Raw genomic sequence first — 23,863 nt, 5'->3', positions numbered from 1 at the left:
AAAACTGTGTGCTTCTGCAAGGACTATCCTGTTTCTGATTTTTTCATTATGACTATGATGCTTCTTGTGCATCCTCTGAGGACAGGGCTCATCTCCAGTCTTTGACATACAGCAGACACTTCAGCAAAACAACCCCACACCTCCCACCAGAAGTTTCACTGGGGGGTTGCATGAGGCAGGCTCACCACTACATTTTTGTTCGTGGACTTGGCTTCAGTCTTAGATCTTCAAGACTGATGTATGCCCAAGGTACATTTGAGAGTAGAAGCAATGAAACACTCATTTCAGACTGGAGAGAAGGGGTGAGTGGGAGCAGGATCACGCAGGAAAATCCCAACACACGGCACCTCCTAAAGGACTTCAGGTGTTGAGTGACACCAGCACCAAGGAAGGTGTCACCTCAGTGTAGCTGGCAGCTGTGCTGGTTCAGAGCATGCAGCAAGCTGACACCAGTGAATGAAGACATTAGGCAGACAAATGCTTTGCTGATTCAAGGTGCCAGGTCACTGAGTCAGTATCTCATGTAGCAGCCAGCTGTGAGTAGGGTAAATCCTGCTCTCTGCATTTCACATCTTAGGCCATGCTGCACAATGTTAACATCACAAACAAAACTTCACTTTATGCACAGGTGAAAACGACCAAAGAGATGAGAAATCACTCCACATAATTTTAAAATTTGCATGTCTGTGTGTATATGGACACACAAACACAAATATATATTTGTAGTAAATACATATGAACTTTTGTACATTTATAACCACTCCAGTATATCCATGATATACTCCTTTCACTCACCAGGACTATACATTCTGTTGCACTGCCAGAATCTCTTGCTCAGTTACCTTTTAAATTAAAATTCTTGTAAGTTCTGCAGAATTGGTCAGTGGAAGGCCAGTCTTTGGCAATCAGGTATCTGCAGAAAACCGGTGGTGATCCTTCAATATGTGAAGGGTCCCCTTCCAGTTTCCTCCAAGTATTAACTCTGCTTTCATAGAAATACAACCCTGATAAACCAAGCAGGATTTTTCTTTCAGTATATACAAATAATTAATATCCTCTCTACACCATGCAATGCAAAAAGTACAATCACGTTTCCCAGTGATTCTAGTCTGATTTGGCCCCATAACTGTTTTCATTAAAAAGAACAAACACTAACAAACAAATAGAAAAAGCAACTCTCACATAAACCTTAAAAATCAGCAAACAAAGCTCTACTGATTTACATTTCCAAAGGAAATACCTTTTAGTAATAGTTGACTCTGCAGTTGTTAAGTCCAAACATTGCAAATGTGAGAAATGAGGATGGAAAACTAACAAAGAGCAAGAGTTACTGACTTGTCCAGACTGAGACACACACACACACACACCCCTTGTAAAAACACTTATGCACTTTTTAAAAATTAGTCTGAATCACCTGTGTGATATCCTTGTTAATTATCAAAGCAGATGAGCTTGAACAGGTCTACTGGAAAAAGCACTACATAAAATTGTGTAATTCAAAGCCTTTGCTAAGAAGTATTTCCAGAAATTAAATTCTGTGTCTCTCAAAGACATTGCATTATTCATGAATTCTCACATAATGTTACATTTACTGACACTGATCAGCTGTCAAAGAAAACTGAGCTTGTTTGAGTAACAGACACAGGTAAAAAAAATAAAATCACAGAACTTTGGCAGCTATTGAAAAACTGACTCAAAGAGTAGAAATAAAATTATTTTCAAAGGTGGACAAAACATGAAGGTTCAGTCTGTCCTAAGTATTTTTTACTGACATCAAGCACTGTGATTTTCTTAATGAACTCACTTGAGGGTGTATAGCTATTCCTAAAAGTAATGTAACAACAGATTGAAGTTTGCACCCCAATATTTTGATACAAACTATGACTGGATATTTCCAAAAGAGTTCCTTTGACACTAAATAGCTATTTTAAAATTTTTAATTAAAAAAATAATCTTTAAACAGTACAAAAACCTAGGTAAACCAAGTCTCAGTCAGTGTAAGAGAGGACCTCTTAATAAAGGGAAGGTAAATCCTCCTTTGGAGTAGTTACAACAATGCACAGAAATGAGACCAGAAACACAGGAAGTAAGTTACAGGTCTGATTTACTGGAGTTGTTTAGTCATTTCCACCTTAGGGTCACTTCAGGATTGTAGTAATGACCCAGAAAAATATTTCCTAAAAAATAAAACGTTGGGAGGAGAGAGCAGTATCTGTTTCTGCACGCTGAGGATCTGATGTGCTGCAAGGGGCAGCCCTGCCTCCATCAGCTGCTTGCTGCACTGGTGGATGTGCTCAGAGCCTGATGTTCCACCATCCCAGCACTGACATCCTGTCTCAATCCCTCCTGGCTCACCATGTCTAACTGAGGTCAGGATGAATGGGCCTTTAGGGCATTTCAACAGATGCTGTGTGCACAGCAGAGTTCAGCCTCACTTCTTGAACGGCTCACACACTGCTCTGTGCATGCTCCCAGCTGGGCTTTTCCAATCACTTGCACCTCGTGTTTGCACAACACTTCAGAAGTGTAGACTTAGAAGTTCTAAGTGAAAAGTTAGAAATTCTAGATTATGGTAAAAGATGACTGGAGTTCCAGGGCTAAAACACCTTGCTTAGCTCCTGGAAGATCAGACCCCTCACCTCTCCAGTGTTCCATGCCACATACAGGTTTCTGTGCTCACAACAGCCACTGTGCACCTCAAATAAAATAAAAGTAACACTCTGACATTAGCAAGGAGCCAGGCTTTTCACCAAGAGTCCTGTGAAAAATCTCAGTTCAACATGTAACTATTCGATTTTTAGTACACGGCATATCAAGGAATTAGTGTTTTCCTTACAAATATATGGCACTAAGTGTAAAAACTTTTATGACCTATTCCAAACATTGTAACCATACTTCACAGCAAAGCTTGAAAAAGAATCCTCTAACTCTCACTTCTAAATATACAGCTGGTGGGAGGCCAGGGTGTCCATGAACGGTCGCACGAGGTTGTCTGTCGAGAAGTAGAAGATCAAGCCAAAGGTGATGGAGATGGGGAGAGCAGGCAGTGCTTTCTTAAAAACAGCCAGTAGTAAAAGTGTTAGGCATAAACCCTGTCAGAGAGAACAGAATAAGAATCACAAGGAGGTAATAGTACAACAGCCAGAAATTCATCTGTCACCAACAAGCCAACATACAGATAATTATCTAAATGCACTGTAGAGCACTGCAGACTGCCTGAGCTACCAGCAGCAGAATATGGATGTGCCCACAGCTTCATCTTTCACACAAGCTGGCCAGGTTTTTCCTCAGCAATCTTGAGCACAGAAATCTCTGCTGAGAAAGTGGTATGAACAGCAAATGCAGAGGTACAGCTGACCCCAAGGGGTTAACTTCTTTACACATTATTTTATTCCTTGTTCTGTGCCATTATGAATGAAGTAGTGATCCAGCAGACAAAAGCACTTAAATCCTGGTGAACTGCACAGATAGGAGTTCCACTGAAGGTTTCTAATACTTATAACACATTCCCAGTTTACAAAGTCCCTTAGGGTAAAAAAGAAAGAAAAATAAAAAAAAACCCAAACCCAAAACGAAATCAAAAATCCACTGCTGTTCTTTTGGCTGGATTGCTTATTACAATGGGTGAATTCTGGTTTTACCTGAATAGCAGGCCAAGATCTGCTTTTTGGAGCATGTGAGGAAGCTGCTGTATATTCTGAGTAGATCCTGTGGCTAAGTACCTCTAGATTCCTTCTCTCATCAGAGCCCTTTTTAATTCTTCCATGATGAAAAAACTTCAAAGACACTGGGCTCCAAAAATATCCACTAGCTAAAGATCAGCAGACAGGATTTTTTAAATTCTTTTCCTTTTTAATCAGTGTTTCTAGACTGCAAACTTGTTCACAATCTACCTGGGCCTGTAGTTCTGTTCTTACTCTCTCATGGACCATATCTGGCCTATACCTGCTCTTTAAATTTCATCTCCCTTTTGAGATGTGCTTACTGCTGGGAAACTGGGAGGACATTTTTGGGAACCAGAAAGCCACGTAGCAGCAAGATTATGAAACTGCAAAAGGAGATGGAACAAGTTTTAAAAGTACCATAAAAGACACAAAATGGGGCATTTGGCCTCACAAGATGGATGACCAAGAGTATTTCCCCCAGCAAAGGGACCCCTCCATGCTGGACTGCAGCAAAGGGAGTTTGGTGATCCCATGGGTTTCTCTGAGCTGTGGGGTCAGAAAGCTACACTGAACAGACTCCAGTGAAGGCAGCTCATTTCTAGTTTGCATGCTTTTTGATGCACAATCTTCACAAGTGACAGTAACTGGAACTGTCCTTGGGATCTATGTAGGAAAAGAGAGGCCCAAGAAGGACACAGTAATCAATTTTCTTTTACATTCTAAAAATCCTGCTGTTGTCCTTCTGGTTAATTTCCATGAGGATGTTGAGGTAAACAGCAAGTGCATAGTAATTATTTTCCACTCAGGTGGAAGCTTAACAGTGTGTCTTCATTAGACCTGGCAGGACCAACTCTTTAGCAGCTACAGTATGTTAGTCACCTGCCCTTACTGATAATTTCCATGGATCTAAGTCTCCTTCCTTCTCATTTTTTCCCAGTTCAAATAGTAGAATAAGATAGGTCCTTACCCTCTTATCTATCAGCTCCCCCTAGCATAACAGAGCTTACCTTTTCAACTACACTTGCTAATCAGTGTGGAGTTCCAAATATTGACTCTTGTGGCTGAAGCAAACACACCAGCAGTTCCCTGGGGCTGTTTCACCCCCACCACATCCACACTTGGCTCTGCTCTGATTAGTCTGGATCATTCTGCTGCAGTGCCTATCTAGAGACAGAGTATTCCTAAATACCTAGCAGGTTACCTGGACTGATTCAGCAGTGCTCAGCTGCTGGTACTTCTGGCAACAATTCTGTGCTGAACAGGCTGTGACAGAGCTTTTAAAAGCTGCTCACTTACTATGAGAATGGCTACAAAGCAGGCCAGTGTGGTATTCCAGTCCCCACTTGCTGTGGCAGCTGCTTTCCCAACAAGCACACTGTAAAATATGAAGTCTCCAAGGCCCAGCTTCACACCCCCTAAAAGAAGTGGAAAAACAAAATAAGTGTTAATTCTCAGCCTCCTGTTTTGCTTCCCTACTGAACAAATTCTTGTCCCCTGGGAAGCAGGTAAAGGTTCCTAGTCCTGGCTACCAACCTGGACCCACACATTCCTGAGGAGGCTGAGACTTCCACCCCCTCTTCCCACTAACTGCTTTGTTCTCCCTCATTCTCTGAGGTGCTCCCCTGAACCAGCTGAGGAAGCACAAGGACAGAGAGGGACAGGAGTCAGGGGGAAGAAGGAACTGTTCTAAATTGTACATGTAGCCAACAGATGTCACTGGAACCACAATCCCAGAACAGATTCTGCAGCAGCAAGAGGTAATACACAGTCAGACTCAAGATCTTCATTGCTCAGCAAGCACAGCTATTCAGATTAACTGTGATTAGACCAAACTAGGGAACAGAGTGTTAAGCACAAAGACTAAAAATGTCAGGCTCTAATTACACTGAAAACAAGGTATAAAGCTTCCCTTACTTTCCTCCTCCTCGAGCTCCTCTGAAGAAGTGACGGGGCGGGTTGGAACAGGGCTCGTCGTCTCTGACATCTGAGACTCTGCATGAGAAGGGCTCCTGAGCTGTTTTCTGCCATCCTCAGCTTGGTTCCACAAAAACAGGCCAAGAGTGGATTACCAAAAAAAAAAAAAAACAAAAACAAAAACAAAAAAAAAAAAAAAACAAACAAAAAAAAAAAACCAAAAAAAAAAAAAAACCCAAAAAAAAAAAACAAAAAAAAAAAAACACAAGAGAGAGCTACATTTATAACATGTTTTAGCCCATGAAATCCACACTCCTGTGAAGCTGCCCTGCAGTGGGTGATCCCTCTGTCTCCTGGAGATGTGACCATCAGGACCAGCTGGAGCAGAGACATTTAGTGGCTTTGAGGGACACATGTGTGTTATTGTTTGGAACAGCTGGAAGGGTGGGTGTTCCCAGCTTCTCTGGCAGCCACCCAGGAGCTCAATGGCTTTAACAAGGGAGCAGGTACACAGACATAACATTGCTCTGCACAGGCCACAGTGACAAGGCAAACCCAGCAAAGTTAATGTGTATTCCCACGGTGTTATAGCTCTGGGCTGGAGGTGCTCAGGTATTCCCTAACCAGTCATACACCCAAAATAGATGACTAAGAGGACTGCCATTTGTGACAGAAGTCCTGAGTCGCACTGACATTCTCGGAGCTGACTGCTCACATGTAGAAAGCAAGACACATTTCATTGTCCACAAATTTCACACTTTTCCCCCCCTCTGTTAAAGCACATCTGACAGAGCCTTTGGCAGTACTTTTAGAAGCAGCCAGTCTGTGATATATGACTTTATCTGACAACTCCTATTTTTCAGAAGCTCCTACAAACACTTCAGTCCATGACAGTTTGACAGGTTGCTGCTGCTGCAGGTGCAAGCAGATCTGGGACAAAAGCTTCTACAGAGCATTCTGTACCCCTCAGCATGTAGTCTGTGCCTGCTCTGTGCCCCACTTCCCAGCAGGATTGTGTCCCTGCCATTCCTTGGTATGTCACCTGCTTCATCCTGAAATAAGCAGCATGTTCAGTTATCAAACCCTTGCACACATTTATTGCTTTTACATTCTAAAGTACTGTCATCTCTGAAGTGCAACAGGACTAGATGGCAAATCCCCTCAAAACTACACGTAAGATTTGATTCAGTCACTTTAAAACTGAGTTTAATGCAGCTTAATTTGCATCTCAAGAAGATAAAAGCAAAGGCACCCAAATTACTGCAGAACCAGCTACAATGTAAACTTGAATCACAAAAGCTACTGGTGGTAACTGTCTTTAACTTTGGCTTTACCCAAGGGTAAAGATATTTATTTTCTTTAGCTGGGTGAGCCTTAGAACACTTACAGAGAGGTACACCATGGCACTGGTCTGAATGCAACACTGAATTTCACCAGCCCATCAGTATTATATTTAGGAGCCTATGTTGTAATTTACCATCCCCAGCACGGAAAAATGTAACTCCCCACTAGCTCCCTTTCAGCTTTGACTTCAGTACACTGAAGATGTGAGTTGAGCAACACTTCTGCTTGATTTGTTGTTTGTTTGGGGTTTTTTAAAATAAAAGTGGCCTGAATACTGGACCTTCCTACACTGTCTGCTCATCTTTATTGCCAGTCCTAACAGCAGGTTTATGAACATCACTGAGTTCTGCAGGTAACAATGCTGAAAAAAAAATTCATCCATCAGGATTTGGGGGCTTTCAGTCTCAAACATATTCATTATTTCTGTAGGACAGTGCTCTGTATGGGAGAGGAACATGCAAACAAACCTGCATCCCATGTCTGCTGACTTGCTCCTCTTGCTGCTGTGTCTGGCTTTGCCATTCCAACTGTCCACATCATAGCAGCTGGAAGAAAGAAAGTAATCAGCTGCATAAAATATTGGCCACTATAGCTCAGAGGAAAGAAGTATTTAGCTGTCCCTAAAAATACAAACCCTTGCCCCTGTAAATGCTTCTAAAACACTCAGCTGGTTTCCCTAGGAACTGAGACAGCAAGGTGGGAGAAAGCCAAGGCAATGCATCCATTCAGTTTTTAAGAAAGCTCCAGGGCACAAGTAGCTAAGAGTCAATATAATGTTCTCTGTGGATTATAGAAAGCAAAATTCCAGAACTAGGGTCTGCAAATCCTTTGGTTTCTTCCTGATTTCTGTCTCTTCTCTTCAAAGGAAACAATTTACCAGGGAATGATGGTAATACAAAAGGTAACCAGAGGTTAAGCAACACAGCTTGCTCATGTTCTGCTAAAGGTACAGCACACAAGTGAGAGATTACAGGAGCTGTCAGAATGCAAGTTTTCTCTCTGCCTGTTGTGGTTCCATCCTGTCAAAATATTGCATATTTCTGTTTGGGTTCCAATAGCAACTGATGGTTGGGGGTTTATTCTTGGGATCCTTAAACTGAAAAGGAATACAAACCCTTCCAAAATCAGCAGAAGGGACCTCAGATCAGCTTTTTATTTAAGTGTGCATCAGTCTCCCTGATTTTATAGAAGCTAAAGTAAACAAAATAAGCCAAGGCAAAGCCAGTGCCTGCTTTTCCATGATGAGCTCAGCCAAGGTGATGTTTTTGCATCTAGAGGGAGCCACAGAATGTAGCTTGCAATGGAGACACTGACATTCTGCACAAGAACTTTTTGTTCAGTATTTATTATTTGCTGAACTGCATTCTCCTTTAGGGAAGCTCTTGTTTGTTAACTAAAGCATGGGAAAGACTTCATGTAGGATTGTCTCAGGTCAGGGTAACAGAATCTCCTGTAAAAGGGAAGGCAGCTGAGGTGAGCTGAGACTCTGCTTGGAACACATAAAAGCATTTATGTAACATTAAATGCTTGAAGGAAAAAAAAAATCAGTCAGGTTGTAGGCATCCTCATCTTAGCACCAAACATTTGGGAATAACCCTTCATCTTCCAAGTGATGTAATGAAAAAGTCACTGAGGTCCATGAAGCACACTCAGGTTCAGGTCCCACGAGTGTTGAGTCTTCTGCCTTCCAACAATCTTATCTTAGGCATGTGGATACCTCTGACAAGGGCACCAGCCACTGTGGTAGTTAAAGAACCCAAGTAAACCAGGGCAGAGATGACTGACTCTGTTTGCAGAGCAATACTTGAATGCAGCCCTTTGCAAAGTGAGGAGCCAAACAATGAACAACAAAGCAAATTTCTAAGCACTGGCATCTGTACAGTACAGAGGGGGCTGCAGGAAGCATGGAGCCTCATCACATGTTTAAAGTGTGTCTGTAAAGCACAAACACGATGAATAAATGCATTGAGTGAGCATCACCTCATCACAGAACTTGGCAAACACTGCTGACCACCTCACACAGGGTTTTGTGTGCAGGAAAAAAAGAAGCATATTCTGCACTGTATTCATGAAAGGATCAGTCTGTTTCTGAACATACAGCTTCACAAGGTAAATGTGGGCTCCCTTTGGCTAATTAGAGTTAGCAACATTGTAAGTGGTAAACAAGGCCTTCTACAAAATCCAGAACATAATTGGGCACCATTCTTAAGGCAAGAAAATACCTAAGCCAGTGCTCTTTGCTTTGACACAGACAAAGATTTTCATCAGGCTAAAAACATTAACATTTTAATCTTACTCACAGGAATAGATTAATGCAGGGAAAATGGGCTCATTTCTCTCCTGTGCAGTTTCTACCAACATTCTCAGTGGCCCCTTGGGACACAGAACAGCCATCAGATCTGCAGGAAGAAAAGGACCAATCTCATCTTGAACTGTCATGCATATTTTATGTTCTTTAAGATGTTCTCCCCTTACATTTACATCTATCCATATAAACCAGATGATTTCCTGAATGGCACTTTCCACCACTTTGCATAACTTTAGCTGTTTTAAGTCCCTGAAAGTGTTGTTCACTTAAAATACCACCTCCAAGCCTTAATGTAATAATAAGAGTTTTCACTGTGTTAATCCTATAAAAAGCCCCTTGAGAATACCACATGAGCTCTTTGAAAGCTGATGGCAGCATTTCACTGAGATGTTAAATTTAATTAGAGGAGGAGTGGGGGTGCTTTGTTCACATTCCACACTCCATCACTTCATACCCTGGCTCTGGTTTCACATGCAGGAAGGCCTTCAGGCCAGTACCTCTTTGCCTACCCTCTCTCCTCCATCACATCTCCTCCCTCTTGTTCTGCAGGTTCTCTTGAAATTTAGAACTCACACCAAAATCCATGATCTCTTGACAACAATAAACAAAACCTGCAAGACTGTCAGGTCTGCTACTGATAAAAATCCAGCCACCCCTACCATGCAGTGAGGTGAGGTTCAGTCCTTCCCTGACTTGGTGATCCACTTTGAAAGACCTGGCTGAGGTACACTACCTACACGAACAATTAGCAAGAGACAGGACAGGGAGTCAAATTAATTGCCCATCTGGCACTTTCTAAAGCTTTTAGCACCATAAAGTTGTTTTTTGGAAGGACATACAGAGTCCTGAGACTGCCACAGAGTAACCTCTCCAGGAGCCACGCCTTGAGAGTCACAACCCAGACTTACCATAGATGGAGATTGCACCTAGAATCACCCATGCTGACCACTCAGGTAGATATTTAATGAACACCAATGCCATTAGAGCACTGATCATAATGAGATAAGCTTGCTGGAGCTGCAAGGGACCTTTCCAGTGGATGCAAATCATTCCAACAGCTCCGAAATTCCAGATGACTATGAACAAAGTGGGATAATCCATGGCCACGTTGTAAGTCTTCAATACTTCCCTGGAATACCACAAGAAAATTTAGCTAAGCAGTAAAAGCAAGTGACATGCAAAGTTAAACAAAAGGTAAGGCTGTAGCTAAACAAAAAAGCCCCCAGCTACACCAGGAGGAAGCAGAATAGAGCAACTCTCACCATGAAAGGGGAACCTGCCCTTTGGCTACTCGCTGCCCTGAGCCCTGTTCCTCCTGCCTGAGATGGATGTGCTGTGTTACAGACCAGCACCCCACTGCCTTAGTCCTCAGTTCAACAGCAATTCCAAGGGTTTGAGCAGGCAGGATTTCAAGTCTTAAATGAGCACAGGCCTGTGGCTACATGACTTTCTACAGCAAAGAAATCCTGTCAGTGTCATCCCACCACCAGGTGCAATATGCTCACAGTTAAAAATGAAAATGTCTCAACAAATGTCTCATCCACAAGTTAAAAGTTTCCTTTCACCTGAGCTGGGAGCTAAGGGAATGAGCTTGAAACAATGTTGTCTAAGAAAAAAGACAAATCAGGAAAGTAACTTGGCACATGAAGTGCCTTTCCACATGCTTCTCAATGTATAATTCAGGGCCTCTGTACCACAAGATTCAGCCTGTTCATTTCATGCTCACAGTATCACTTCTCAGCGATTTCTGTAAAATTGAGCATTGACTATTAAAGATCTCCTTTTCCAGTTTTTAAAGAAGACAGCTATCTTCTTCTAACAACACTTAAATATGCATTTGGAGAAGGGAAGACATTGCTTTTCTTGTTCAAAGCGGGAATTCTCAGCAAAGAGGTGAAGGAGCCCTGAACTGCCAGGTTACCTGCACCATTCCCACTTACCCGAGGTAAATGTAGGTAAAGAGGAAGAGCAGCATCAGGGAGGACAGAATCAGCCAGCCATGGATGAACTGCCAAGGGCAAGAAGAGACAGTGATTGTAGGGGCTGTTACCCCTGCACAGGTGACAGAACTGCAGCCCAATAGTCTCCTTCTGCACTCAGTGAAGGAGGAGGGACAGACAGTCCCTCCCAGTTCTCCCACTTTCATTTTGTATTCTGTCCCTTAGCATTTCAGCTGGTTTGGGTTTATTTCAGTCTCTGGCCAAAGTATTTTCATGGGTATTCATACTGGCTGCTAGCTCATACAGGTGAGCACATTCTTTCTGTTTGCTAGGAAGGAGGAAGGGTTTGCCCAAGGCTGTAAAATAAACTCTGTCTTTGGGACAAGTTTAAAAAGCAGGAATAGAGAGAGCTCAAATGCTGGGTTGGTACCACACATAAGAACTCCCTGAGCACCATAGAACCTGAATGTGCCTTTCTCTCCAAGCCTTGTGCTCTTCTACCAGAGCTTCCAGAAGGCAGAAATAATACCAGTTCCCACAAAGCTTGTGTGAAATGTCTTAATAGAAGCATCCACAGTAAGTGGTACAAGTACAAATGGCAAAACATTTGGATCAGATGCAGAAGACTCAGACCTGACTCACACAAAGTATCAGACCTTGTTTTTAAGGGCCTACCATAAGTGACAAAATAATAGCAAAGCCTACTCAGAGCCACAGTTCCATCACCACTGACAAAGACTTCTGCACAGTGTGATTCCTGCTGTGCCTGTGTCTCTCACTGCCATGCAAGGCCCATTTGATCCCAGGCTCACAGCACAGAGATGGAAAAGGCTCTGGCACAGATGCTGTACCTTGTAGCAGCGATATTTATAGAGCAGCACCAGGAACACAGTCATGACAATGATGACACTGATCATTACAATGGTGTTCAGCACCGAGTTCAAGAGACGCTGGCCCACAGATGGGGTGTCCTCGCTGAAAGGAGTGTAGATCCTGCAGGATAAAGCAAAAGGCATATAAAGTATAGATATTCTCTTCTAACTATCTGTCCCAGATAAAACCAGACCTCTCTGCGTGTGGGAAAGAAAGGGAGGTAGAACTGCCAAGGACAGCAAACATGAGATGTAGGCTGGGCTCAAGTTAATTATCAACTAAAGATTAGTGGTCTCTGTCAAAAGCACGTTCTTCCAGAGGAGCTGGGTTCCCAGGTGCTGTTCTGAAATGGGGGACACCCTTTCTTTCCACACTTGGTAGGAGACTCTTGGACTCTTTTATCCCTTCTCACCATCTTATTTTGTTTCCTTTGATTAAGCTCAAGGGACCACAGTCCCCCTTTCTCCATCCCATAGGTGAAGCAGTTACAGCCCCAGCAGCCAGGCACTGTCAGCAGGAGCTGGATGGAATTACGTATCCACACCACGAGTCTTTAGGAACCAGAAATATCACCAGGAAATGAGACACTCATCCAAATGAACATGCTATTCCCTCATTGCTGCCAGCTAGTGAGTGAACAGTCGAGGAGCTCAGCCTGGGCCTCTTCTGCTGCAGAATGAAGCAGCTTCATGATTATGCAGCTCACAGGCCTTGTTCAGGGCAGCCCAAATGACTCTGCTAAGGCATCAGTACCATGCAGCTATGGGGAAAACTTAACACAGGTGAGCACAGCATACTTCAGTGAGCTCTGTGTATGTTCCTACAGCCACCTGTAGCTGTGCCAAGGTTCTCCCAGCCTGCCAGGGAAGCACTCTGCATGCACAGAGCGTGTGTGTGGGGCAGGGGGTCCCACATGCTGAGGCTGTATCAGAGCCCACTTACAGCTGCCCGTTTTTCTCCGTATAGAAGCGCACTGACTTGATGGTGGCGACAACAACAATCATACAAAGGGTGACAGGCACAAAGAGCATGATCACATGCTTTGCTCCATATTTCAGAGTCAGCTCCTCCTCTTCATTTTCCAGGATACTTTCTCTCACTGCAACACCCGAGCCCGACGTTTCTCCACTGGCAATATTGGTTGGGCCACGGCTGCTGCCCGCTCGCCTCTTCTGAAAAGAAATATTTGTAAATGTGTAAGATGCTTCTTTTCTTTGTGTTCAAAGCTTGATTCCATCATATCTCACCAGGCTGCTGTAGGCCACCACAGCATCCCAGCTGAGTCCTAATAGAAAGGTACCAACTGAACAACACAATTACAAATTCCATTCAATTCCATTGCAAACAGGTTGCAATAGTTTTAAAACCATTTCCATGAATATCTAAGGACCTCTTCTGTCACAGACATATTTTATGAAAAATCCTTTTGTTAGGATCTTCTCTCCTGAGAAGCTGAGAGGCCTCAAAAGCGAAATTTAAACAATAATTAACTGCTGCTGTGGAATGCAACAGGTGCATCTGTGATTGGTCTCATGTGGTTGTTTTTAATTAATGGCCAATCACAGTCCAGCTGTCTCAGACTCTCTGGTCAGATCCTCGTCTCTTCCCTCATCCTGGGACCCCTGTGAACACCACCACACTCTTCAAATACACATATCTAGACAGACATGTGGACGTGAAGGGCAAGATGCCCAGAACCAGACAGAAAAAAATGTCACCTGAGGTGACAAAAGCTTGACATGTTCCTCCTCTCTCAGCAATGCTGTGCTTGCTTTATCCTGCTGCTTTGCTGGCAGCTGGACTAGATTCTGTTCTAACATCAGCTGCATCTGACCAGAGCAGACAGGAAGGCTAAAAAGGATGTCCTGCGACAGTCCTAGCTGCATCAGGTCCTGATGAAAAGCCTGATTTGGAATCTTGATCAAAAGGAAGGAAAAGGGAGGACTATATCTATGGGGAAAAGTCAGAGTGGAGCAAGTGGCAACAGGCAGGGCTGCTGCTGGCTGCGTGTGACATCAGTGAAACAACACCAAAGCCAATCCTAGAATCCAGCCTGGCAGGAGGGATGGAGGGGTAGCAGGACTGCTTCTGTCACCACACACCTACCCTGTGTGCCTGTGCTTGCCCTGCCTCTGAGGCTGGCAGGCCATGCTGGTAGGAGGGAACAGGAGGGCTCTCTGCAGACATCAGGGATGTTCTCTCATTGCAGGGCTCCTCCTCGCTGTCCGAATTGTTCATGAACGCCGTCATGGCCGCTGCCCAAGGGAGCGCTCAGGAGGGCACAGCCAGGCACCACCCAAGCCTGTGGGGACAAGCAGAGCAGGGGGGAAGAAAACAGTGAACACCACATTGCAAAGGACTGAAAGTCTGAAGAAGATTCAGCAGATTTCAGAGCAGGGAGGCTCCATCTCCTCCCAACAGCAGATTTATCCTGCCCTCACCCAGCCATGACAATCCCTTCAGTTCAAGTCACTGGCACTGCTGCAGGCACAGCTATCAGCACAATGCAGCACTAAAGAAACTTGCTTTTCCTTCAGCACAGCTTCCACACTTGCTGCCTCTATTTCCCCTCTCCCACCAGCACACCTTCCCTGCCACAAAGGAGGTTTCTCCCTGCTCAGTGTTTGTTTGCCAGGGGCCAGACACAGATTCACCTCACACACTGGCTGCCTGTCAGAAAGCTCAGCTCTTACACAACGCTCCCAGGAGCATCAGCAAGGAGCAGAAGTTTCTTAGGAACCTGGAGCCTCAGCTTTACAGAAGGCACTAATCAGGAGCTACATGCTGTCTTATGACTGTTTATTAACCAGATGAAATTTATTAGCAGTGCTTCCCTTTGCTGATGAAGAGGTTTGCATAGCAAGGGAAACACCTGTCTCCTTTTAGGAGAGCCACTTGTGGGTTTTTCCTTATGTTGTCTTGTGATTAAAAGCAAAATTACTTGAATGGGCAAAAACACAGAGAATAAATGTGGGGGCTAGAAATGCTTGGCCTCTTTTCACCTACTGCTATGCAGAAAAGCAGGCAAAGCAGTGACAGAGTGCAGAAAGGAAAGGAACAGCTCTTCTTTCTAGACACCAGAGGGAGAAGGTCCACTGCCCTAAATATGGCAGAACAGCCTTAAAATCAGGATTTCAGGAAGTTATACATGCAACTAACAGGAAAATTCCTTTTAGCATTGATTAAGTCAGCTCAACAAAGCAAGTAATTAATCACTTTTCTGATACCCAGCCACTTGTCCACAAGCAAAACCATACCTCTAATGCATTGTCAGCAGTTATATCTACCAGAACTCTCCTCTACAGAACCTTACCCAAGTTCCTGTGTCTCAGGAAATAGAAGAGGAAGCTGAAGAAGCCACGTGATTTGGACACAGTCACTTAAATCTGAATCATACATTCACAGCCCAACCAGCACACCCTGACATCAGAGTATTTGCTTTGAAGATCTGTGAGATATTCTTGCTTCTCACTAAAGGAACTGAAATTCACTTTGCAGGAAGGAAAGAGGGAGGTGTAGGAGACCCCTCCTTTCTTTCACTGCCTCCTCAACACATCTGCACCTTCAAGAAATTTTAGAACATCAACTCAATCCACCCAAGTGAAACATTTTTCAGACATCTGCTCCTCCCCTGGCTTCTCTTGCTTTTTCATATCATTTTGTTCCTCCTTTGCTGATAAAAGTGGTACATTATGGGAAACAGAAGCAGGGCTAACCCTCACACCAGGCCTGTCAGCTTCATAGTAATCCTGTTCTACTGAGTGAGCTGCTTAACACTTGTGTGCTTATTTCTTACAGAGACCAAGATCTCCTCTCTGGATGCTTAACACACTTTATTTAATTATTTTATCTTTAAATGTTTATTATATTAATAAATTATATCTAAATATTTCTATTATTATATTATTTAATAATTATTGAATTAATTTGTTATTTATAAATAATTTGCTCACTCTTTTGACTGAGCACCTGAGGGCTCACAATTTACAGCTGGGACACCAGACTCTGCTCCAGTTCTAGGATTTAGGTCTTTAAAGAAGTCAGATCCACAGTCATTCAATCATGACATACTTCTGGATGAGGAACAGGATAAGTTATTCATGCCACAGGATCTGTGACCTACAGGATTTAAATAACTCTCAAAGCCTTCTGCTCATGCCAGACACCAGGGAGGAAATAAATAAAGCTTTATTCACTGATAGTTTGCGACCAATATTTAGGTTTCAACAACCCTATCAAAATACCGAAGAACTTTTTCTCACATTATTTAAGAAATCATTTTTGCTACATAAAGAGGGCAATTCTGCAGAGGACTTGGAAGGGACAGCCAGTCAGCCTACTTTCAATACCCTACTTACACCCACTGGAGGAGTTAAACCAGCAGCAAAAGCTCTGTGCCAATCACTGCCCTCCCAGGCTCCCCCAACAAGGATATGGACATGCAGAGGTGCCGTGATACTCCTGCTCAGCAAGCAGATCCAGAGCTGAACACAGCTTCCCTGTGCCTTGTTTACACAGCCATGGCTCCAGTGAGGGCTGACACAAACACACCCCAAGGGATCCAAGACTTTAGAGGAGCTCCTGTGGCTGACACCAAAGTCACAGCTGCCTGACATTGATCTGAACTGTCCTGCCAAAGGCTCGTCTCACCACCCTCCAACTCTCATCAGCACCAGGTGCTCATCAGCTGTGTCCTGCTTTTGGAAAGCCAGGGAGGCACCAGATTCCCTTTGCTGTCACAGAGCCAGAAGCCAGCAGGACAGGCCCTGACAGTGGCTGTGGGAGCAAACACAGAGCACTGTGCATCCCCCTTCCAGCAGGAGTGAGCCTGAAGGTGACAGGCAGCCCATCCTCACCTCAGCCCTGCAGAACCCTTGGCAGTGTGGCTTTGTGGCTCTGACCTAAGCAGGACAGTTGAATTTACAGGGGCAGGAACATTGGCTCTCCCCGTGTGCCCCAGCACAGACCCAGCAGGGATTTTGTCTAATGGCACCATTTATTGATCACAGCTGCCCTTGGGACTGGCACCAAGGCTGTGGGGGCTGCCTGAGAGAGCTGTGGTTTGAGCAATGTGTCCTCCAGGGGAGGAAGGACCTGCCTGGTCACCCTCACACACGACAGCACCCTTTGGGCTGAGCAGAGGGAAAGAACAGAAAGCCAGGGACTTGCCTGACAAACAAACAGGAGCCAGAGAGCACCAGGCAGCTAAGACAGGGGTGTTACAAAGCCACACTGTTTTCTGGTCTCACTTCACTACTAAAACTAAGGAAAAGGGCCTTGTGGAAACGATTTCTGCCTGCCAAAAGGGTGCTGCATACACCACAATGGAAAGCAAGGCAGCTTCTTTCCTACTCATGCTCATAACAGCAAATATGCCTGTGCATATTGACTGTTTTTCTAGGCTGAGCTGAAAAAGGCAGAGGGACAGCTCAGGAATGGAAAACTTGGAGATAAATAGAAGCTGTATCTGTATTCACAGAAAGCTTGAGAGCATGATCTACCAAATACATTAAACAAAATTCCAGGCCATTATCAAAGTGAAGCACTAAGTTCTATCAGGCAAGGTTCTCCTCTCTGCCTCTCAAACCATCAGGTCTCATTCAAAAAAATCATACAATGCATAAGAGCAAAATGACCCAACTCTCAAAACTCTATGGAAAAAATGAAAGAGGACAAAAAGTAGGCCAGTAGTAAGTGCTTCTTACAAGACCTGAGGTGGGAATACAATTACTCCTGCTTTACAGCAGTCCTGTGAATCCTGAAGGGAAACAGGAGCCACCAATTCTCTTTCCAGATGTCCTTCATGCAAGAGACCTCTTTCCTCAACTGCAAAAAAACAGCTTCCTGGATTTTGATTAAACTGGGCCAGTTCACTAACATTAAGATCTAGCCTCAGTTTGCCTTTTATTTTCATGCTGCAAACAATCTAAATCCTTTGCTTTGCATTTCATCCATCACAAAGAACACCTCTACAATATACAGCACAGAATGGCTGCTATAGCCTGGCAGAATACTTAATTATCCACTTGAGAGTTAAAATTCCTTCTTATCCATATTGTTCTCTTTGATTGCAATTAGATTAAGAAAAATGTATTTTCTTTGCTATATTTAGATCAAGAGAAAGCTTTGAGATGATACTGACAGCCTGATGTTCTCCTAAGTTTTGGCTGCAGCAACCACTGCTGTTGATAATTATGAGGAGAAGGAAATAAACTTAAGAAATCAGAAATGGTGGGGCCAAAATTAGGAGGAAAGATTTCCATCCTCTTGCTAATAAATAGCCAGAATGGGCGTGCTGCTAAAATGCCAGGGGACTTGGAACAAACCATCTCAGAGTGCAAACACCATTCACTTTCTACCCCAGAACACAAAACTAACAAAGCACAAGATGCTATGGGAAGCAGTAAAGATCTGTAGTTTTCTTTCTACATTGTGGCTGAACCAGCACTGCTTTCTCTTGTCCCACAAGAAAGGCACAAGATGCAGCCCCAAAGGGCGATTCTGCCGGCAGAGCTGAAATCAGACCCTGCCCAGGAGGGTCAGGATTATTCTGCCAGCACTGAGCCCAAACGCTCCTTGTCACAGCACAAAGGCACCAGAGCCCCACACAAGTAAAACCTCAAAGCTCACACTTCTCATGCGGGAGCAGCAACTCGCATCAGTCCCACTATTGCCGAGGGCATCAGAGCCAGCACAGGGGCTGGAGGTGACACTTCGGGGACACACAAGGACACCTGTGTCGGGCTGAGTTCCTGTGTCCTGGCCCAGGGGCTGCTTTTCCCTGCGCCCACAAAGGGACACAGCGGGGCTGGGCTGCTTCCCTGCGCATCCAAGGTGCACGGCCAGCGACACCGACAACATTAAAGAAAATTGAAAAGAAACAAAAACAAAAAACAAGCAAGCCCCAAGAGAAGCCCCAGCCCAGCAGGCAGAGGCTTTGCAGGAGGCCAGAGGAGCTCCTGCTCCCATGCAATGTTCTCGCTGCCCGGCTGCCCTTCCGAACGCTTAAAGAACTCTGCCCGGAGTTCTCTGCCTCCCTCTGCCTCCGGGCGCTTCCAAATGAAAGCCGGGATACGCCGCCACCGCCCAGGAGAAATAGGTGTACAGGTATCTTAACACACGTACATACACTAACTCAAGTGGAAATATGTAGTTTTTTATATATAATATGCACCTATAGGTCAACATGCATTTATACGTATATACACACACACAGAGACACAGGCAGCTCCGGGAGCGGGGCGAACCCGAGACCCCGCAGGAACGCCGGGCCCGTCCCGTCCCGTCCCATCCCATCCCATCCATAGCCCGCAGCATCCCGATTCCCATCCCGATTCCCATTCCGATTCCCATTCCCATCCCGATCCCGGTCCCAGTCCCGCGCCCCAGCCGGCCCCGCTGTTTACCTGCTCCCGGCACCGCACGCGCCCCCCGCCGCTCCCATTGGCTCCCGCCCCAGCGCCGGCCGGGAGGGACGGCCGCGCCCGCCCATTCGTCGCCGCAGCCGTCGCTCAGCAGCTATCCCCGCCTACGAGCCGCTCTTCTCCAATAGGAGAGAAGAACGGGAAGAGGCTCGGCCAATAGGAAGGCGGCTGTCGCCGCCCGCCCGGTGCTCGGTCGCAGCCTGTGAGGCGGCGGCGCCACCATGGCGGGGCGGGCGCGGGCCGTGCCCCAGCCTCGGGGCTGGCGGAGTCCGGGAATGGCTGGCGTTGGAAGGGGCGGTCATCCAGTGCCAAGCCCTTGCATGGCTTGGAGCCTCCAACCAAGCCATGTTACTCAAGGCCCTGTCCGAGATGTCCCTAAACACTCCCAAGGATGGGGCATCCACAGCTGCTCTGGGCAGCCTGTGCCAGCGCCTCACCATCCTCAGAGTACAGAACTTCCTCCTAAAATCTAGTTTATTATCGAAACCTACTCTCTTCCAGTCTGAATCCATCCCCCCTTGTCTTGTCACTAAATCCCTTTGTAAAAGTCAATTTCTGTCGTTCTTGTAGACCCCTTTCAAATATTGGAAGGCTTAAATGCACACCAACTTATCCCTTCAGTAAATAAAATGATATGCAAGCATACAGATCCTGATGGAAATAAAAGGAGTAATAAATAATAAGAGAGAAATGTGGAGGAGTAAACAGAGAAACCAGAGGAAATGGCCAAAGAATAGTTCTGCTGGAATTGTCTGACCCTGCTCAGTATAGAGATCAGAGGGGTGAATAAGGAAAATTACAATTTCGTCCTGTTTGCAATGGGTGTGGGAAGCTTGTATTTTCAGACTGTAAGCGTTTTTGTTTAAAATTAAAAATTAAAAGAAGAAAAAAAGGCATGATAGTGAGCAAGATGATCCAGTAGATAGATGAAATTGCTTCTTCAGTCAGAAGAAAACCACTCCTGCCTCTGTTCCTATTGCTTCATCAAGCAGCAGCCAAGTGAAATTAAGATTCTGGCAGCTCTGTAGCACTTGCTCATCATCTGTGGGGGCAGAGACATGAGCTGGAGTCATGGCAATTTCCCTCTGCTGCTGTTGTCATTTCAGGAAGAACCTCAGGCACAGACACAGGGAAATTCACACTCCTCTTTGCTCCATGCCACCCAAGATGATTCTGTATACAGAGGGAATGAAGAGTAAGATGGTAATGAAGGAGAGATGAGGTACAAACACATGAACTACCCCACTATAAATCACTGGATAAAATGGAATCTTTTGCAGATCCCAAATCTTAAGTTGGCCATCACATTCTTTTCCCCAAAGTCCCTGCTCAACATCAGTGACATCCTTGTATCCATAATTCTTATTTTGAACATTGCACACAGAACTGAGTTGCATGGAAAATTCTTCAGAGCCCCAGAGAGTTGCCTATTAATTTTTTTACCTTTGCCAAGGTAAAGTCAGTCTGGGAAAATTGATAAATTCTGTGTTTGGCTGTGTTCTTCACTAGCCAAGAGCTCTTCACTATCAGAGCTCTTTCTAACAGGTTTCCCTCAAAGGTTGTGTCTACCTTTGGTCTTTGTGCTGAACTCTTGAGTTCCTTTTCACTGGACACTTGATCCAGCTGAAGATTTTTTAAATGGGAATCTTTCTGATGGATTGAATCCTTCACACATGTGAAGGATGCTGCTTTGTTAAGTTTAACATTAGGGGAAGGAATAATTTTGGCTGCACTCAGATTTTCCACAACTGACAATGATTTTACTCCCCTTTACTTTTACACGGAGCAAAATTATCTGACGCAAATTTGGGACAATAGTAAAAATATTTATCTGTTTTAAAACATTTTACAATTTCAAAGCCAAAGTGTTGACAGTCTGAACTGTGCTGCTCTTCACCTCACTGGCAGCTGTCAGTGCAGCTGTGCCTGCCATAGATCTGTGCAGAACACAGGGAAATTGTTCTTAGGCTCCTTCTTCTAGGGGCTGAAGGGATGGGAACTGGTTTTACAAGCCCAGTTGCCCTTTATCAGCAGCTTTAGAAGCTAAACTTGCAGCTTTTTGTATCTCAAAAGTGCTGCTCTGCTGTCTGAAGGGCTCATAGGTGCCTAGTCTGGACTAAAATTTAGAGACAAACAAATTCTTTGCTTCTTTCCACATTCTCATTAAATCCCCCCTTTTTACTCTCACCCCGATGGACAAATGCAAAGAGGTGTAGGTCTTGTGCAACCTAGCAAAGGGTTTTATGAAAAAAAATCATGTACTTCAACGTTCCTGGAAGCACAAGAACATGGGGATGTAAAACCCAGCTGTCATTCTCAGAATGCATATCCTGCCTGCCTCCTTTGTAGCATGAGGCAAAAATCTATCTTAGCTCAGTGCTCCTCTTCTGTAGCCTAAAGTGGGTAATAGGAAGACAAATTATTTTGGCCTCTCCATCCATGAGTGTTATTTCCATGCTGCTTTCAGTCAGAATGCCTTTTCACATGGTTTTTCCTAGCTGCATCACATGAAAAGCATCTGACCTGGGAGCAAGTTAACAGGCTCTTTGAGCAAAGCCTTGTTCTGTATGTTATGGACATCAAAAATATTTCTGCTTTTTTCTTTTCTTTTCTTTTTTTTTTTTTAACAGATCTGTGCAGTCATTTCCTGAAAGGATCTCTCCCAGATAATGCAGATTTGTGCTCATTGCCAGGGAAATCACAGGCCCAGCTGCATCACAGCTTCATGACTTGGGAGGTTGTTCTGAAGTACAGGGGGACATTCTTTGGGATTGCCCTAATGTGTTCCATTTTGGTACTGAGATGTTTATGGTAGGAGAATCTCAGGGAGGTTTTGGTCATAAACTGTTGCAGTCCTTCAAATATATCCAAGGAATTGTGACTGTTTTATTTCAGGAGATGTAAATAATACCCGGAAACAGGACTACTGACACAAATCCAAACAGAGATGCTTCCTTGGCTTTTGAATGGAAACAGACATGACACCATCTGTCAAAATAACATTTAAACCTCTTGTGCTTGCACAGAAGATATGAATAGGGTCAGGCCCAGCACACCAGAGTTTTGTTCTGGAATAGACAGTACTTTCCAGGAGTCTTGCTCAGTTTATTCCACTCCACAGATCTTTAGTCCCTCAAGGAAAGGTCATTGCTGAGTACCAAAGCTAACATTTTTCTCGTAACTGAAGGAGATCTCATTCATGAGAAGGCTTAGCAAGCAGCCAGGGCTCATGACTGAGTGCCACCTGCGGGCAGGAATCATGTATTGGCATCACTCTCCTCTGTGGGTTTTAAAGAGTGTTCCCACACTGGTGTATCCCTGATGCCTCTGATGTAAGCAGACAGTTCAGAGTGTGGTGTATCCTTCTATCTAAAACAGAGCTAAGCACAGATCCAAAGTCCCCTAGACTGTAGGCTGTCTGTAGGTCTGAGCCTTGGAAGCTCAGCTTTGTGCTAAGGGGATAGCATAAGATGTGTCATGAATGTTCACTCAGTGCAGATCCCCCAAGCTGTTGCACAGACCTGAGATTCACCTCGTGGTCCATTCCTTCCAGGTCTACAGCATCACAGGAGCTGTGTAGATGGCTTCTTTCTGAAGGATATTGAGCTAAATATGAGATTCTCTCAAAACAGACAGGGACAAAGTGGTGGGAAGGGAACAGGAGTTAAATCTGGTAGTGTGCAGTCACAAAGCAGTCAGAGATGCGCCCAAGTCAATGGAATGCAACCAAAATCTTGCTTTTAGACACAGGTCCCATCAAGCAGGAGCCCAGTGGGAGTGCCCTGTGCCTTCCTGGGAGCACAGCTCCTGCTGCCATGGTGTCCTCTGGATCAATGTCTTTCTCAGACAGCTTCTCCTGCCTCTTTATGTGCAAGTTCTTTTTACAGCTTTGCTAAAGGATTAAATTTGGGAGACAAATGCACCAGTCTGACTAGCAGCATTTTACCTTTAAGATTGTTGGTGTCTCTTTGGCTTTTCAGATCTTGGGACAAATCCTTCAGGCAATCCCCAGGCTCCGAGCAATCAGCAAACCTCTTCATGTGGCTTGGAAAACTGTGAGTTCACACTGCTCTGCTCTCTTTGAAGACAATGACTTGAACTGAAATGAGCTCTGTCCTGGGAAAAAGGGAAGCAAATGTCTAATATATTTTCAAAATGCACATGGAAAAGAAAACAAAAAGAACTAAAAAGAGAATAAAAGTTTCTAATTAAGTTCCCCATAACTACTCAGATGAACTGTATAATTGACTTGGGCCTGTTGGTGAGGAGGTTGGGACATTCCTCACTCACATGAAAAATGCATGTATTTTATGATTGGCTTTTTGCAAATATTAAAATGAATATTATATGTGTTGTGTTAGAAAGTAATGCTGTATCAATTCTCTTAAGTACTGT

The 23,863-nt window shown here is 44.5% G+C and overlaps 1 protein-coding gene across 3 annotated transcripts; it reads right to left on the bottom strand.

Annotated features, from left to right (window-relative positions):
• Positions 1-664: 664 nt before the first annotated feature.
• On the bottom strand, positions 665-23,584 carry PSEN2 (presenilin 2). 3 transcript variants are annotated; one of them, XM_077176134.1, is made up of 11 exons: positions 23,415-23,584; positions 14,151-14,346; positions 12,987-13,216; positions 12,023-12,164; positions 11,172-11,239; positions 10,140-10,360; positions 9,224-9,322; positions 7,391-7,468; positions 5,580-5,699; positions 4,962-5,080; positions 665-3,092 (listed from the first exon to the last, which is right to left on the bottom strand). In XM_077176134.1, the coding sequence occupies exons 2-11, from the start codon at positions 14,292-14,294 to the stop codon at positions 2,937-2,939; spliced, it is 1,377 nt and encodes a 458-aa protein (XP_077032249.1). In that variant the 5' UTR covers positions 14,295-14,346; positions 23,415-23,584; the 3' UTR covers positions 665-2,936. The 3 variants fall into 3 exon arrangements, with proteins under 3 accessions (XP_077032249.1, XP_054486174.2, XP_077032250.1); XM_054630199.2 differs by lacking the exon at positions 23,415-23,584 and adding an exon at positions 19,451-19,524; XM_077176135.1 differs by lacking the exon at positions 23,415-23,584 and adding an exon at positions 19,451-19,524 and having other exon boundaries at positions 12,987-13,213.
• Between the last annotated feature and the right edge of the window lie 279 nt (positions 23,585-23,863).

The sequence above is a fragment of the Agelaius phoeniceus genome, chromosome 3, assembly GCF_051311805.1.
Source record: "Agelaius phoeniceus isolate bAgePho1 chromosome 3, bAgePho1.hap1, whole genome shotgun sequence".
In the NCBI taxonomy this organism is placed as follows: Eukaryota; Metazoa; Chordata; class Aves; order Passeriformes; family Icteridae; genus Agelaius; species Agelaius phoeniceus.
This window is presented reverse-complemented; position numbering and strand designations above follow the sequence as displayed.